Source organism: Hyperoodon ampullatus, assembly GCF_949752795.1.
Source record: "Hyperoodon ampullatus genome assembly, chromosome: 5".
NCBI classification, from domain to species: domain Eukaryota; kingdom Metazoa; phylum Chordata; class Mammalia; order Artiodactyla; family Ziphiidae; genus Hyperoodon; species Hyperoodon ampullatus.
In genome coordinates, this window is record NC_136918.1 from 1,711,680 (window position 1) to 1,729,582 (window position 17,903).

At 40.3% G+C, this 17,903-nt stretch overlaps 1 protein-coding gene and 1 pseudogene across 2 annotated transcripts in view; both read right to left on the reverse strand.

Annotated features, from left to right (window-relative positions):
* Positions 1-848: 848 nt before the first annotated feature.
* Positions 849-1,653, reverse strand: LOC307053178 (annotated as a pseudogene). The gene has a single exon. The product of its transcript is annotated as an uncharacterized misc_RNA (transcript).
* Positions 1,654-6,142: 4,489 nt separating this feature from the next.
* The window catches only part of RYK (receptor like tyrosine kinase), a gene marked incomplete at its 5' end in the record, with an annotated part of 90,894 nt that continues 79,133 nt past the window's right edge, over positions 6,143-17,903 (reverse strand). Inside the window, 2 exon segments of the mRNA XM_079704561.1 lie at positions 6,143-7,278; positions 8,421-8,557. Coding sequence (XP_079560687.1) covers positions 7,167-7,278; positions 8,421-8,557 — 249 coding nt within the window. The 3' untranslated portion in view covers positions 6,143-7,166.

The window sequence follows — 17,903 nt, forward strand, 5'->3', positions numbered from 1 at the left end:
TGTACATAAGCTATTCAAGATTTCTCCAGCACTAACTGATACAACGTACAATGAGATGGCACTTTTAGAGACAGCAGCTTCAGACCCAGAAAAGGGTGATGAGTTTCATATGGCTAAATCAGTGGTAAAACATAATTTTCTTTACTTTCTTTCAAGGAGGCAGGAGAGCAAATAAGTGGTCACCTCAAAATAAGGGGCACATGATCCATTCTGTGGGCGGTGGGGAAAGGGTTAGAGCTGGGACAAGGATTTGGTCTCAGAGGTCTCACCACCTTAATTTCGTTTGGTCACTTCTGATGGAAAAAAAAAAAAAGTTGCCCCAAAATACTGTAAAGCTGAAAATCTGAACAGTGTTTGTTTTTGTTTTTGGAGAACTCCTTCTGGAATCACCTTTCTGGTTTGGCAGGGACTTTTTGCAGAGCAATGAGGTTTCCCAGAATGGAGCCCTTCTCTGGGCTGTTTGGCTCTCAGGAAGGCAGGCCCATACCTTTTCCCTCCTCTACGGAGAGGGCAATATGCATTAAGCTGAAAAGTTACCTTCCAAAAGTGAGAAAGGGATTAGACTGCTGCTTCAGAGCTATGGAAGTATCTGGAATGTTTTACCAATGGCTGCTACATCAATAACAAAAAAGGTAATTACAAAATGTGTACATCACAGCATGCTTTTGAAGACACTTAGCATTGTGCTCACATTCCCTTAAACTTTGTTCCCAAAGGTGCTCAGCCTCTAGCCCAAATGGAATCTCTGGGGACGGGCAGAGAGAGTTTGGCGAAAAGGACCCAGGGGTGGGGGTGGGAGACGTGGCGAAAGGAGAAAGCAGCCTTCCAGTTAAAGATCAGCCCTCAGCTTAAAGGTCAGCTTCAGGCAGGCTGGCCTCAGAGGGGTCAGAGGGAGGGGCGGCGCAGGGCGGGACTGGGGCGCTCTGCATCTCATCCAGGTCAAGCAGTCTGGTGCAGCATCCTTTGTGTACAGAGGTGCTCCTCCTTGGTGCATATCAGTTCATCTTCCAAATCACCAACTGTCTTTTCCAGCTTGGCTACCTATCTCTCAGCAAACGCAGCACGGGTCTCTGCCTCCTTGAGTTTATCAGTAAGAATCTTTCTCTCTTCCTCTTATGTCTTCTTTTTGAGGGCACGTTTCTTCAGCAGCGCTCAGACACTTCAGCTTCTGGTCCATCAGTCTGACCTGCTTATCCGTCTCTCGGCAACGGGACTCTGCCAGCTCAGCTCGCTCGTCTGTGCCTTCCAAGTCTCCCTCAATAACCACCAACCTAAGAGCCACCTCTTCATACTTCCTATCTGCTCTTCTGCAATGTGCTTAGCTTCTTTGAGTTGGAGTTCCTGGAGCTCCAATTTTTCTTCCTCTTTTAAGGCTCTGTTTTCAGTAACCTTCATGTCTCTCTCGCTGTCATCAGCAGCTTTCTCGGCTTCCTCCAGCGTTTTCAGGGCAGCGGCCAGGCGTTCTTGAGCGCAGTCCAGCTCTTCAACCAGCTGGACCCTATGGTTCAAGGAGGCCACCTTGGCCTGTTCCCGGGCCGCCTTTCTCCTCCACTTCCGCAGGAGGCACTCGGCCCTCTCCCCCGTGTCCCTAGCCTGCTGCTGCAGAACCCAGGTCTTGTGCTTCACCGCCTCGGTGGTGGTGACCCCGACCATGGTGCCACCCGGCCCCTGCTCGCCTTCAGGTTCCTGCCTCCTCTGCCGCGAGCTGCAGTTGCTTCTCCGCCAATGGCATATTATTATTTGCTCAAAGAGGAATCATTTAAACTATAATCGATTCCCAATTTTTTAAAAAAATACGTTTCTAACATCTGTTCTTTGAAGGTTAGAAGACATCTCCCATTAAACCCTTTAGGCCTGGTCAGCCTTAATCCTTAAAGAACAGCACTCTGAGAGAGAAAACAAAGGCCCAGAGTTTCAGTTTACTTATATATACAATGTATGTTCTCAGTACACTTATGCATGATGTTCATGTGTCCCAGAGGATTAAGTTCAATGTTATTCTGAACTATTAAGGGCAAAAATAAACGTAGAAACAAAAATTATTAACAAGCAACTGTTTATGTTTTCCTTTTCTAGCCCCATAAATTATATCACCTCCTTTTTATCGTATGGGTGGGGGTGCAGGGCATGGGAAAGTAACACCTGGAAAAGAATCTTCCACTCAAGTCAATGAATTACTTCGAGATGATTATTTCATGTACAACTCCAAATAAAGTTGACCTTATAGAAGTATTAAACAGAATCTGCAATCAGGCTGTTTCTGTGACCAAAGAAAAAGAAGGGAAAATGAAGTATCAATGAAAAGGTGGCTGGGGGTGGGGCTGGGGGGTACTTAAGCCAGCTCTGGGGTGGGATATGGTCTTCCCTACCAATCTGTCTTTTTATTTCATGCTTTATTGGTTTATATTGCATAAAACTTTAACCCTTTAAATTTGAATATAAATATCACATTATAATAGAACACAGTATTTTAAATGAGATGTTTTACAGTTACCTTTTTTTTTTTTAAGCCTAACTGCTCTCATGTGCAAATTTAGGTGTTTTTACTTACCAATTCACTAAATACTCAACCCTACCATGTGTCAAGCACTAAGTAAGCCGTGGAGATTCAGACCTGAGTGAAACACAAGTTTCTATCCTCAAGAAATATAAACAGCCAAGTGATAAAAATAAGCCCCCATCTTAGCTTTGTCAGAATGTAAACCCAGGGAACAAGGCTGAAAAGCAACTATGGCAGAGCCTGGAGGAGTGGGGTGAGGTGTCAGGGGAGTCTCTTGGGCACCGGGCAGTCTGGAGTAGAGTGTGGCACAGGCAAAGGAAAGGACACATGAAACAGCACCACGCTCAGGCAGGAAGGTGGTAAGCTGGTGAAGCAGGAGGGGACACAGCAGAGACGAGGGGAGGCTGTGTACACATAGGTGCTCTGAACTCCACTCTGAAGGCTCTGGGAAGGGGCTGAACGGTTCTGAGCAGGGACAGCTCAGTTTTAGGAAGCATTGCTCTGGCAGAGGCTGGTTGGGTGGGATACAGACCAAGGCCAGTCCAGCAGTTTCAGGGCAAGAGGTCAAAAGATGATGACGGTAAGCAAGACCATGGCAGGTCTCAGGTCCTAAGGACGCAACCTCAACAAAGGCAGGTTTTCATATAATGGAAACGTTTAAAGCTCTGTGCACCACTTCCCTTCACCCTTGCATTTTCCCCCAATAAAAACATAACCTTTACCATGAGAGGCTGGTGGCTAGAGTGGAGAGGCTTTCATGCTTGCAGATCAAATGACAAGAACGAAGAGTATTCCACACCCAAAGGGATTTTTCTCCCTCTGCTCGCCCATTCCCATCACCAGTGAAACATTTCCTGGAAAACAAACATGCCCCGTGCCTGCCCCCGCAACCCCCCACCCCAATACTTCTTTGATCTCCTCTAGCTCTGTTCCATTTCCCTTCACAGCAAAACTTTCAAGTAGGGTCTCCACTGTCCCACCTAGTATTACACGTCCACTTGCTCCAATCCCTACAGCCTCTGTCAATAAATGCATAATGCCAAATCCCACACAGGCTTCTTCTTCCACTTTGAAATACTTTTCCTTTTAGATCATTAAAAGCTGGAGTTACCAGGACCCTGTCCCAAGACCTCCTCTCCATCTACACTGGCTCCCGAAGCAAGTTCATCCAATATCATGGCTTTAAATATGGTCTGTATGTTACACTCCTACATTTATATGTTCAATGAGACCTGCTCCCTGAGCTGCAGGTTCTCATCTATCTACTCAAAATCTCCACTTAGATGACCAATTGGCATCTCGAACATGGCTTACAACAAATTACTGATTCCCCCTGCCAAAGCAAAATCCTGTTCCTCCTAGAGTTTTTTTTTTTTTTCCATCTCAGTATATAGTTTGGCCATACAGCCAGACCATATGTTCAAGCTCCAAACCAACTAGTTATTCCTGATCACTCTCTTTCCTTCTCCACCCCACCCTCCAACAGCCAATGGATCCAGGCCCAATCTGCCCCTCCCAATCTCCTGCACTACTCAAATTAGTCCAAAACCATTATCTTTTCTCTCCTAAACTATGCAACAGTTTCTTATAGTCTCATTGCCTCCACCCTTGCCTCCCTACAATCTAATCTTCACAAAAATGTTGGCATAATCTTCTGTAAACTGCAAATCAGATCACGTCACTCCCTTATTTAAAAACTCCTTGACAGCCGCATGGCACAGGGAGATGAGCTCCAGTGCTTTGTGTCCACCTAGAGGGGTGGGATAGGGAGGGTGGGAGGAAGATGCAAGAGGGAGGGGATATGGGGATATATGCATATGTATAGCTGATTCACTTTGTTATAAAGCAGAGACTAACACACCATTGTAAAGCAATTATACTCCAATAAAGATGTTAAAAAATAAAATTAAAAGAGTTTTTAAAAACTCCTTGAATGAAATCCCACTGTACTTAGAATATAAATGTGTCCCACAGCTTACAACCACCCCCAACCCTGCTCCAATGTCTGTTCCTACATCTCCCAGACCTCTTCCCTAACTACATTCTAGCCACACTGGCCTCTGTTCTTTTCTTCCAGTGGCAGCAGCTGGAGGATGAACAGAAAGGGCTGACACTGGAGGCCAGCTCATTCCTGCTTTAATGCTTCTGCAATTATGTCCCTTCTGCCTGGATCTTCTCATAGGTGGCTTTTTGTTACTCAGATCTCAGCTCAAATGCCACCTGCTCAGAGAAGCCTGACTAAAGACATGTAAAGTTATTCTCTATGATACCACTCTGTATTTGTTTTTATAGCACTTACCAAAATCTTACGTATGTTCATTATCTGCTTCTTCTAACCAGAATGTGAGACCTAGAAAGGGAGGAACATCACGTCTTGTTCCCTGCATACCTTGAAGGCCCAGATATACAGTGGGTGCTCAATAAATACATAATGAATGAATAACCCAATCCTCCTTACTTCTATAAGTAAAATTTTCTTACAATGGGGGTGTTACGAGAAAGGAGAGACTATAATAGAGCTCTTGGTCACTAGAGCCAGCTTATACCACATCAGTGCTTTGCTAATTTGCTTCTTTCCTATAAAAATTACATTTTCTACAAAATCTATTCAGGAATATTCACAAACCACTGGAACAAGACCAGCCATGGAAATCTCGTAACTGCTCTCTTCACTGAAGTCAGTGACTCCAAGTAGTTCCGCAAGAAAAATCTATTTAAAGTCTTAAACCGCCTCTAAAACAAATATACATACACAAAATAAAACAGCTTACAAACAGAGATATGGTTAAAGGCACCACACATCCAAGCAAACTGAGAGCACCTCTTACTCCATGCTAATTTGGGACAGAAGTCAATGACAGCACTTTTCTCTTTGAACAGATCTTGTGCACAGAACTGTGATATATAAAAAATGCACGAACCTGAGCACATAAAAAAATGCACTGAATGTTGGAAGGGATGCTAGAGCAGAACCACTCACTTCATGTGCATAATAATACATAATAAATGCCATAAATAAATATTTGTTGACTGAATGCCTTCTAAGATTGCAGCTTGTCAACCAAAACTTCTGTAACTTACAAAGTTCAAAGAGCTTTGAAAAAGCTGGCCCCTTAGGGGGCTGAGTATTTCATAAAACCAAAGAACCAGTGTTAATAAATGGCATACAGAAAGATCATGCTCTTGGCCTGCTTGTGACAGAGCACGTACCATGTGAGCTATTTTCCCAGATGTGCTGCTGATTCATAAAGCTCCTTTAGGAACAGCCAAAGCCTCCAACTGCTACGCATTCTCTCCTATGTACCTGTGAGAACGGGAGCAGAGGCAGGCCCGTGCACGCCTAGCTATTAAAGAGGTCCATTCAACTCTGCCTTAGGCCAACTCTAGCCAAGTATAAATATATACATACCCGGAATTTAACGGCTCTGGAGAAAAGTTTCAGTGCTGTAATATTTCCTTGTAATAATAATCTCAACTTTTTATTAGAACCTGGAGGCCGAGCAGAGTCAGCTGCACTTGTGTTAGGGCTTGGGAGTCTGAGTGAGACACCCATGAAATGAAACAGGGCTATCTAGCTGTTGTGTGTTCAAAGACTTACCAGACACAACCAATCATTCATTATGAACAATATGTTCAATGCTGTCATAATATAAAACAAATCCTTTAATTTCTCAGGTGTTTTTAAAAAAAACATTTTATACTTAAGCCAGCCTCGAAGATAGGTACAAAATCTATCTGTTTACATTTTTTTACTCAAAACAACTCAAGCACCCATTCTGTGCATGGCACTATTCTAGGTGCAATAAAAGGAATTCCTAACCTTAGAAACAAGATTTCACTTTCTGGAATTGTGTTGTCTCCTTTTCCAGAGAGTAAAAATAAATAAGATCGCCACTGTTCACTACTGACCTGCCCCAAACCCACTTCTGGCTCACAGAAATGCTAGGTTCTGCCAAAATTAAGATGTTTCAATGAACTCAGCTCCTACTTCCCCCAAAATAAAAAAGGAGAACTCCTTTTCATTAAAAAAATAAAAAACAATTCTCCATGGAAGGGCAGTTTCTGTTTCTAATAAGTATTTTTCTCTTTTTTTCCCCTCTAGCTTTTCTTTAAGTTTTCTTCCTCCAATATTGCCTTTTCCTGTACAAGGCAAACCGACATCTTTTTCTGTTTTTCTTTTCCTAAGAAAAAGTACTGCATCTTGAAGAGAAACCATTCCCAAGACTAGTGATAAATATTAAAACAAACAAACAAAAAAAACTTTAAAGGTGAATCACCTACATTACCTTGATGAAGTAAAAAAATAAAAAGCAGTTGCACTAAGGTAGCTATTCCAAATATCTGTGTTTAAACAATTTTAGAAACTGTTTATTTATTTTGTAAGAATGTACCCCTAGTCCAAAGTTAACTATGTTTAAAAAAATTTTTGGCCAAAAAATTTACAAAAACATTTTCAGTTCAACCTAATGAAAGTGATATCTAGAAAATATTTGACATCATAAAGTCTGCCTTAGATAGTTCCGATTCTAAAGCATTCCTAAGGCACGGTGCTCTGGAAGACAAATGTGCTTCTGCGGCGCTGCATGGCGTATGCGGCATCCGTGACTGGCTGCAAGTGAGCCCTGGCAGGCTCCTTCCTCCTGATGCTGGGGGACTGTGAGAGGAGTCAGACGTAGGCCCCCAGGGCTGCATGGAACTCTGTAAGACACTGGACCAGCTGCTGGAACTTGGGCCTCTCCTCCGGATCTAAGGCCCAGCAACAAGCCATCACAGCAAATCTGCAGAGTGACAAGACCAGAAAATTTGGCTAGTGATGATATAGTACTCCTAACCTTTTGGTCAATATGATACCAGTTATGTTGTCTATCTAAATGTGGGCGTGGAGAGGACAATATATTAAAAAAATCAATCAATATTACTATCTGTTGGCAGAGCTAAAATGAGTTATCTGGATGATATCTGTGGATTTCAATTCTAAAACATGTCAAAATATATCAGCAAATAGAGATTGTATATAACTACCTAAAACACAGTCAAAATAATAACCTGTGTTATCCTGTACAGTTGACTCTTAAACAACACAGGGGTGAGGGGTGCCGACTCTGCATAAAAATCTGCACGTAACTTATAGTTAGCCCTCCATATCCCCAGTTCCCCCTCATCCGCATATTCAGCCAGCCACGGACCATGTAGTACTGTAGTATTTATCACTGAAAAAAATCCACACATAAGTGGACCCACATAGTTCAAACCCGCATTGTTCAAGGGTCAACTGTATTTGAGTGCTGAAAGAAAGAACTTGGAAAAAGAGGAACCTTTAACTAAACTGTAAGAATCCTGGATCTATAGCAAAATCTGTGCAAAAGCTGCCACCTTGCCACAGTATAAAAACCTTCAGGGGATTCTGGAACTGAGACTCAGTCACCCCTGAACAGCCTCCTGCCCACTCCGATCCCATTATATGGGAAGACTAGCTATGTGATAAAAGCAGGAAACAGGAACTATCCCACTCACCAGACCAGAACATCTTCCTTATACGTATATCAGTTCATACCAGCTGGCAAGGCACAACAGCAATGAGAAAGGCTCTTTATAACTAAGGATGTCCTTAAGGCTGTGTAGGTCCTCACTCTACACAGGAAAACCAACAGTGTTCAGTGTTTTCTCACTATGTACATAAGTCTCTTGGATTAATCACTACAAATATGAGATGCAAAAAGTCCTAATGTCAAATGCATTAAAAAGAATGAATGAGTCTGGCTGACTTTGTAGTTTCTCTACAGGAGTATAATTCAAGTCCAAAGAGGCATTATTCTCAAAAGGGAAGTCTCTGTATGAGTATGGACACCTGTTCTTTTTCTTTTATCCAAACATCGTAAATGGAATGAAATCCATGTCTTCAAGCTCAGAAAAAACTTACAGTTCATCAGGACAGTTGATCGGCTGGGCTATTCGGTAACCGTCTTTCAGGTACGCGGCCATCTCAAACGGGTCGATGTCCACGTAGGGCGTTTGGCCCAGAGTCATGAGCTCCCACAGTGTCACTCCAAAGGCCCACTGAGAAGAAGAACAGCAACACCGTGAGGGGATATTTAAAACAGCTGTCAGAGTGCTGCTGCCTGTGGCCAGGTAGGGACCAAAAATAGCAGATTGATCAACTCTTTTTTTTTGTGTGGCATGTGGGATCTTAGTTCCCAGACCAGGGATCGAACCCACACCCCCTGCATTGGAAGCGTGGAGTCCTAACCACTGGACCACCAGGGAAGTCCCAGCAGATCAATCAACTCTTAATGAAAGCAAAATGTTATTTATAAAAAGAAGTCTACCATACCCAGTTAGATTCTCTTGTTGGACAGAAAGGAACATTTTAATGAAAGCATCCTTCAATGTGAATATCATTATTGTATATTCTAAGGTAATTAGAGCCATTGGAATTATTCTTACTGTTGATTACAAGCCCCACCACCCAAAACTGTTAATTAGGTCTAAACTTTTCCTAATATGTAAATGTGTTACTTTAAATACCATAGCTAGTCTGCATAGTTGAAAAGTGGAAAATGCAAATCATGTAAAATATAATGTCATGGATTTTTACTATATTCAGATAATTTAAATTAACAGATGAAAGTATACTGAAAGAATATCTTCCAACCTTGCTTGGGTAAAATATCAGATTTATTTAAAATCAACATGTAAACTATTGGTAGGAGCAGAAATCATAGGCAGTGGCAACAGTGCTCAGTCATGGTCCAGCCAGGGCTCCTCAGTTTGCCTGTGGCTTCTGGGCAGTGTGTGGACGGCAGGAATATGTCTCCACAAAGCTGCTGCCATGAGGCGGAGCAGGACTCAGACTGGGGGCTTCCACTGATCTGCTGCCACGCATGGGCCTTGAGGTCAGGAGAGCTGAAGGTGGATGAGGAGGAAGATACCTGTGTACCATGCTATCGTGTTTATGAATACCTTCAAGTTCTAGACATTTTTTTTTCATTTTTCTTTTTGTTTCTCTTTTAACTTTCACAATGAACCTATGAGAATCACCGGTAGCCCAATTTTACAGATGAGGAAACAGGTTCAGAGAAATAACTTGCCCCCAAAAACAAAGTGAAGGGGGGAAAAAAGGAAAGGGAAAAAGAGGAAAAAAACACACAAACAGGTCTGTTTATAAAGTCTAAGCACAATGCATCAAATTTTAAGTTATTTTGTTCAATAATAATGAAATACTATCTAAAGTATACAGATTTTTTAAAGCCTTATATTTGTGAACAATAGTTTTCTTATTATAATCTAGGCAAATAAGGAAACAGTGGAATGATACCTTAGAATATTTTTTAAAACTGTCAGTGGAGAATTCTATACTAAGCCAAAATGTACTTGAAAAATGAAGACAAAATACAGTTTTTCAAACAAAAGCTGAGAGAATATGTCACTGGCAGACCTACACTTCAAGACACGTTAGAGCAGTTCTTTATGTGGAAAGAAAAAACACCAGTGGGAATTTGGATCTATACAAAAAATGAAGAGTGCTAAAAATATATGAACAACAACTAGGTATTTTTTCCTCATTTAAAAATTTCCTTAATAGACTGTTTAAAGCAAAACCCCATGCACTATGGGGTTTATAATATAAATGGATGTAAAATGTATGCCCGTAATAGCATAAAGGATGGAAGGGGATGAGTGGAAATACTGTATTGTAAGCTGCTTATATTAAACATGAAGTGGCATAATATTCGAAAGTAGGTGTACACTGTAAGCCCTAGAACAGGTTTCCCAACTTCAGCACTAGTGACACTGTGGACTGGATGAGTCTCTATTGTGAGAGGCTGTCTTGTGCATGGCAGGATGTTTAGTTCAGCAGCATCCCTGGCCTCCACCCACTGGATGTCCCAAGTTGTAATAACTGAAAATGTCTCCAGATATTGCCAAATGCCCCACACCCCCAGGAGGGAGGGTGCAAAACTGCCCCCAGTTGAGAAACCCTAAGCCAGACTGATGAAAGAAAATAAAAAGACACAAATAACCAATATGAGGAAGAAAAGAGGGAACAGCACTACAGATCCTACAGACATCAAAGAATATTATAAGCAACTCAACTCTATGCCAATAGATTCAATAACTCAGATGAAATGAACAAATTCCTTGATATATACAAGTTACAAAATAGATACAAGAACAAACAGAAAATCTATACAGCCCAATATTTCTTAGAGAAATTGAATTCATAATTTAAAATCTTTCCACAAAGAAAACTCTGCATCCAATTTCACTGGATGAATTCTATCAAACTTGAAAGAAAAAAATACAATTATCAGTTTCCTAATACAATGTTAGTTTCCTAGGGCTGCCATAACAAAGTACCACAAACTGGGTGACTTAAACAATGGAATTTGCCTCACAGCTCTGGAGGCTAGAAGTCCAAAATCAGGGTGTTGGCAGGGCTACACTCACTCTGAAACCCACAGGGGAGAACCCTCCCTTGCCTAATCCTACCTTCTGGTGCTTTGCCAGCAATCCTTGGTGTTCCTTGGTTTGCAGCTGTAGTACTTCAATCTCTGCCTCTGTTTTCACACAACATTCTCCCCTTGCATGCCACTGTCTCTTCTTATAATGATATTGGTCATATTGGATTAAGGTCTGCCTTAATTATGACTTCATCTTAACATTATATCTCTAATGACCCTGTTTCCAAAGAAGGTCACATTCTGAGGTATAGGGGTTAGAACTTCAACCTATCTTTTGGGGGAACACAATTCAAACCACAGTACAATCCTACACAAACTCTTTCAGAAAACAGGGGAGGATGGAACACTTCTCGACTCATTTTTAGGCCAGCATTATCCTAAATACCAAAACCAAAGAGTTTAGCTTTTTGAATTAATTGTTACCATTAAGGGAGAACAACGGCCATCCTTGAGGTCTGTGCTCTGGGAGGAGGGAAGAGACAGGGATCAGATGCAGATGGATGTATATTTTTTAAATCTTCATAGAGACAGAATCTACTGGAATTTCCCTAAACCTATTGGCTTAAGGAGAATCTTCTGTTCTGCTTAAAAATAGAAAAACGATTTCAAATTAATAAAAGTTAAAGGAAGGTGCCTGCTGACATACAGGTGTTTGTCTTTAAACTTTATATGAACTTTTAATAATGACAGTAATTAGTCACTGTAATGCTTAATTTTTAAAATAGTGTCCAGGGCTTCCCTGGTGGCACAGTGGTTAAGTATCCGCCTGCCAATGCAGGGGACACGGGCTCGAGCCCTGGTCCGGAAAGATCCCACATGCCACGGAGCAACTAAGCCCGTGTGGCACAACTACTGAGCCTGCGCTCTAGAGCCCGCGAGCCACAACTACTGAAGCCCGCCTGCCTAGAGCCCATGCTCCGCAACAAGAGAAGTTACACAATGAGAAGCCCGTGCACCTCAATAAAGAGTAGCCCCCGGGGCTTCCCTGGTGGTGCAGTGATTGAGAGTCCGCCTGCTGATGCAGGGGACACGGGTTTGTGCCCCGGTCCAGGAAGATTCCACATGCCGCAGAGCGGCTGGGCCCGTGAGCCATGGCCGCTGAGCCTGCGCGTCCAATGCCTGTGCTCCGCAACGGGAGAGGCCACGGCGGTGAGAGGCCCACGTACCGCAAAAAAAAAAAAAAAAGAGTAGGCCCCGCTGGCCTAGAGAAAGCCCGCGTGCAGCAATGAAGAATAAATAAAATCTTTATTTATTTATAAAGCACCCAAAAAATAAAATAAAATAAAATAAATTTAAATAAATAAATAAAATAGTGTCCAATTGCCACAGGGAAGGTAGTTCACTACACAGATGGAACAGAGCCCAAAGAAGTGAAGCTAGTTGGAAGGGTGTTCCTACCCCTTATTTACAAGATGAGATGGGTCTGTTCTTATTCACTGATTGTGGTAGCAGCTTCGGGGAAGGAATCATCAATCCAAACTAGATTTTGAAGGAAGAAACAATAAGAATTGGTAAGAAGTGGATACTGCCACTTGATGAGTAACCCCATCCACTGACAAGGGATGTTCTAACAACTTCTGACTGCAAGACTTTCATAGTAATGCTGGTGGTATCTGAGACCTGGACTGTACACAGGTACCATAACAGTACAAAATATATAAGATGACTTTTAAAAAATACTTCTTTCACATTGTTGTATCCACATTATCACTAAGCACCCATCTCAGTTTCTTATGTTACATATTGCAGCACTAAGAAACACCGAAAAAAGAACAATAAAGCCAAAGGGAAAGTTGAAGTTTCATTTCCTTACAAGCCAACAACCAAAAAAAGTGATTAATTACATGTTGGCTCACCAACCCTCTAAAAAAAATCAAGACCAAATAGCACAAGGATAATTTGTGGAAAACTTGCTCTCTAAAGTCTTCTGATAACTGAACCATTTAAAATTTAGACAGACTTATTCTTATTCTCTTGTTTGACGTCTTTGGAAAGGGGGCAATGAGAAGGTCAGCCTCTTTTTTCCAGAGTTTTATAAAACTTTTATAAAAGGCTCTTGCTACATCCATTTAAAGAACATGTAGAGAATAACAGTGTTCTTCTATTCATCTTATTTCTCTTCTCCCAACTTGTGTTATTTTACAGCTTCTTAATATATAGGATACAAAATTTTTTTTTCACTAACAACTTATACAGATGTGACTTGTCAAAAAGTATATAATACTCGGGACTTCCCTGGTGGTGCAGTGGTTAAGAATCCGCCTGCCAATGCAGGGGACATGGGTTCGATCCCTGGTCCGAGAAGATCCCACATGCTGTGGAGCAGCTAAGCCTGTGTACCACAACTACTGAGCCTGCGCTCTAGAGCCCGCATGCCACAACTACTGAGCCTGCGCACCTAGAGGCCCCCTGCTCTGCAGCAAGAGAAGCCACCACAATGAGAAGCCCGCACACCGCAACGAAAAGTAGCCCCCCGCTCGCTGCAACTAGAGAAAGCCCATGTGCAGCAATGAAAGACTCAACACAGCCGAAAATAAGTGAATGAAAATTTAAAAATAAATTTATTTTAAAAAAGTATGTAATAATTATTTTTTACTCTTTGATGTAATGTTCACTAATGTTGGGACTATTCAGAGATTTCCATTCTGTTACTTCAGGCTGACCTCAATATATTACATATGATGAGAAAAAAATTTTGTCCAATTCTAAATGATCTCATCTGACCATAGCAAAAGCATAATCAAGTGTTTTATGGCTAGGCCTTTCTGTTAACACTAGAAACCTAACATCCCTTTCTCATATATGGAAATGGGTTCAGATGACCAAAGTGGAATTAACTTAATGTGGCACAAGTGCTTTCCAAGCTTGAGTAATAAGAAAAATCACCTGGAGTGTTTGTTAAAATTACAGATTCCTTAGCCCCATCCTAGTAATTCTGAGGCCTGGAACTCAATACTTTTAAGAGTCCTAGCTGGGTCTTAAGATCCTGCAAACGTAGGAACTAGTCTTAGATGTGTTAGCAGTGGTGGTCAGACAGCAAAGACAGAAGACAGTTTTTATGTATTTTTATTGTAGTATGGCCAACATACAATAAACTGTTCGATTTGATATATTCTCACATATGTATACAGATCTGAAACAACTGCCACAATCAAGATAATGAACATATCACATATCCATCACTTCCCAAAGATTCTTACAGCTCTAATCCTTTCCTCCCAGTCCTCCCACCACCGCCCCACTATCTCCAAATAACCATTAATCTGCTCTCTGCCACTAACATTAGTTTGCATTTTCTAAAATTTCACATAAATGGAATTATTAAAACTGTACATTTTGTCTAGCTTCTTTCACTCAGAATAACGATTCTGAGATTCATCCACGATATATCGACAGTTCATCCCTTTTCACTGCTGAACAGTAGTTCATTGTATGAATACAGCAGTTTACCCACTTACCTGTTGATGGACATTGAATTATTTCCAGGTTTAGCTACTAAAAGTAAGGCTGCTATGAACATCTGTGCCCAAGTACTGGTAACGACATATGCTTTCACTTACCTAGGAGCAAAATGACTGGATATGGTATGTACGTGTTTAATGTTTTAAGAAACTGCCACACTGGGAATGGTCCCTGGTGGTCCAGTGGTTAGGAATCTGCTTTCCAACGCAGGGGATGCAGGTTCGATCCCTGGTCAGGGAACTAAGATCCCACATGCATGGGGCAACTAAGCCCACATGCCCCAACTGCCGAGCCCACAGGCCTCAACGCGTCACAACTTCAGAGCCCACGTGCTGCAACGAAGAGCCCTCGTGCCACAACTAGAGAGAAGCCCATGGGCCACAATGAAGATCCTGCGTGCCACAACTAAGACCCAACGTAGCCAAAAATATATAAATTAAAAAAAAATTATTAAGGATAAAATATCTCATACTTAAAAAAAAAAAAACTGCGAAACTGTTTTCCGAAGTGTATGTACCATATTACATTACCATCAGCAGTATAAGAGAGCTACCGTTCTTCCACATCCTTGCAAAGACTTCAGTCTTCAATTTTAGCCATAGTAATGGGTGGGGAATGGTATTTTGTTGTGGTTTTAGTTTGCATTTTCCTAATGATTAATGATGTTAATCATATTTTCATGTGCTTATTTGCCATTTATATATCTTCACTGGTGAAGTGTCTGTTCAAATATTTTGCCCATTTTTATATTGGGTTGCTTTTTTATTACAGGTTTCCCCTGCTATCTAAAAGTAGAGCATTCTTATGAAAGCTTTTGTAAACAGAAGTGCCATAAAGTGAGGCAGCAATTACTTTAGAACACATCTTACTAACACATGCACAATATAAATCGAGATAAATCACAGATGCTCACAAGCACAGTTCAAAGCCATGGTGGCTTGATGCTGAGATGCTGAGTGTAGTGTCTGGGGAAGGAGCTTGGCGGGGCCACTCTCACTGCCTGGGCTGCAAGATGCCTCTATAATGGCTGCTACAAAACAAACACTTGAATGCTATTTTTTGCTTTTCACCTTTTTTTCTGTAAAACCAAAAATCTTCTTTGGATTCCTCTTGGTTTGTGAAAACAGGTACTAACATAGGTCTTTTGTAAAAGCGAAGTGGCATAAAGCAAACTTTTGAAAAGTGGGGAATACCTGTACTGAATTTTTAGAGTTCTTTATATATTCTGCAAATATGTCCTTTACCAGATACATGATTTGCAAATATACCCTGAGTGTGACTTGTCTTCTCATTCTCTTAACACTATTTCAAAAAGTACAAGCTTCAAATTTTGATAAAGTCTAATTTGCTCTTTTACAGATCTTGAGTTGGTGTCTTGTCTAAGAAATCTTTGCTTAAGGCAAAGCTCCAAAGATTTTCTTCTATTATTCTCTTCTAGAAGTTTTATAGTTTTAGGTCGCGCACTTAGATCTGTGATTAATTTTGAGTTAATTTTTGTACATGGAGCAAGGTATAAATTGAAGTTCATTTGTTTTGTAGCTGGATATCCAGCTGCTCCAGGACCATTTGTTTAAAAGAGAATCCTTTCTCCATTGACTTGCCTTTGCACTTTTGTTGCAAATTAGTTGTCCATACATATGTGGGTCAATTTTACATACTCTATTCTGTTCCACTGATCTACCTATCTACCTTAAGGCCAATACCACAACTGTCTTGATTACTGTAATTTGAAATCAGACCCGTAACTTTCTTTTTTCAAAGCTGTTTTGGCTATGGTTCTTTGCCTTTCCATATCAATTTTATCCATCTGTCAACTTATACAAAAAAAAAAAAAAAAAAAAGAAAAGAAAATTAAAAGCCTGCACAGATTTTCTTCAGAAATGTGTTGAATCTATAGGTCAACTTGGAGAGAACTAACATCTCAATATTGAGTTTTCTGGCCAACAAACAAGGTACACCACTCATGTAGGGCTTTAATTTCTCTCAACAGTGTCTCATAGTGTTCATCATATAGGTCTTTCACAATTTTTGTCATATTTATTCCTAAGAATTTCATATTTTATGATGCTTTTGTTTTTAAAAAACTTTAATTTCTGATTTTTATTAGTATGTAGAAATACAACTGACTTTTGTACATTGATCTTATATCCTGTAATCTTTCTAAACTCATTTATTAGTTCTAGTAGCTATTCTGTATATCACATTGGATTTTCTTCATAGACAATCAAGTTGCCCACAAATAAAGAGTTACTTTTTCCTATGCAATATTTTCTTGCCTTTTATTTCCTTTTCTTGCCTTAGTGTACTGGCTAGAACCTTGAGAACAATACTGATGAGAGTGGGTGCCCTTGTCTTGTTACTGTTATTAGGTAAAAAGAATTCAGCCTTTTAGCATTAAGTATGATAACAGCTATAGGGTTTTATTTTTGTTTTTGTAGATGCCCTTTATCAGACTGCTAGGAATTTTTACTAGAAATGAATTTTGGATTTTTTTCTAATACTTTTTCTGCATCTACTGAGATGATCATATGGTTTTTCTTTAATATGTAGTACAGTGAACTGCACTGCTTGATTTTTCAAATGATTGAAAAAGCTTGTATTCTTGGGATAAAGTCTATGTGGTCATAATATCATTTTTAAATATATTCACGGGTTCTAAACTTCTGTTTAATTTTTGCATCTGTGATCATGAGTGATAATGATTTGTACATCAGTTTCAAGGTAATGTTGACTTCACACAATGAGTTAGAAAGTATTCTCTCCTCAACTTTCTGAAATTGTATAGAATTTTTATTATTTCTTCCTTAAATGTTTGAAGGCATTCAGCAGTGCCCTAGAGTTTAATCTAGACCTAAAATTTTCTTTTGGGGTAGGTTTTTAACTAAATATTAAATTCTGGGGGAATTACCTGGCAGTCCAGTGGTTAGGACTCCACACTTTCACTGCTGAGGGCCTGGCTTTAATCCCTGGTTGGGGAACTAAGATCCCACAAGCCACGCAGCAAGGCCAAAAAAAAAAAAAAATTCAATTTTTATATGGCTATTCAGAGTATCTACTTCTTGAGTGACCTTTGAAAATTCTTATCTTAAAAAGAATTTGTCCATTTCACCTAAGTGTCTAAATTTATTGGGAAAAAGTTGTTCATAATATTCTCTTACTATTAATACCTGTGAGAATCTTTAATGCTATCATCTCTCTCTTTCATTATATCGTTAATTTGCAACTTTTTTCCTGATTAGTCTGGCAAAAAATTCATCAATGATATTCTCAGAGTTAAGCATTGGTTTCACTTGATTTTTCCCTACTGTTTTTCTTTTTCATATTTCACTGACTTCCATCTAATCTTTATTATTTCCTTTCACCTACTTACCTGGGATTTAATCTGCTCTTGTTCTAGTTTCTTAAGGTGAAAACTAAGGTCACTAATTTGAGACTTTTCTTCTTTTCTAATATTGACGTTTAATAGTATACATGTCGCC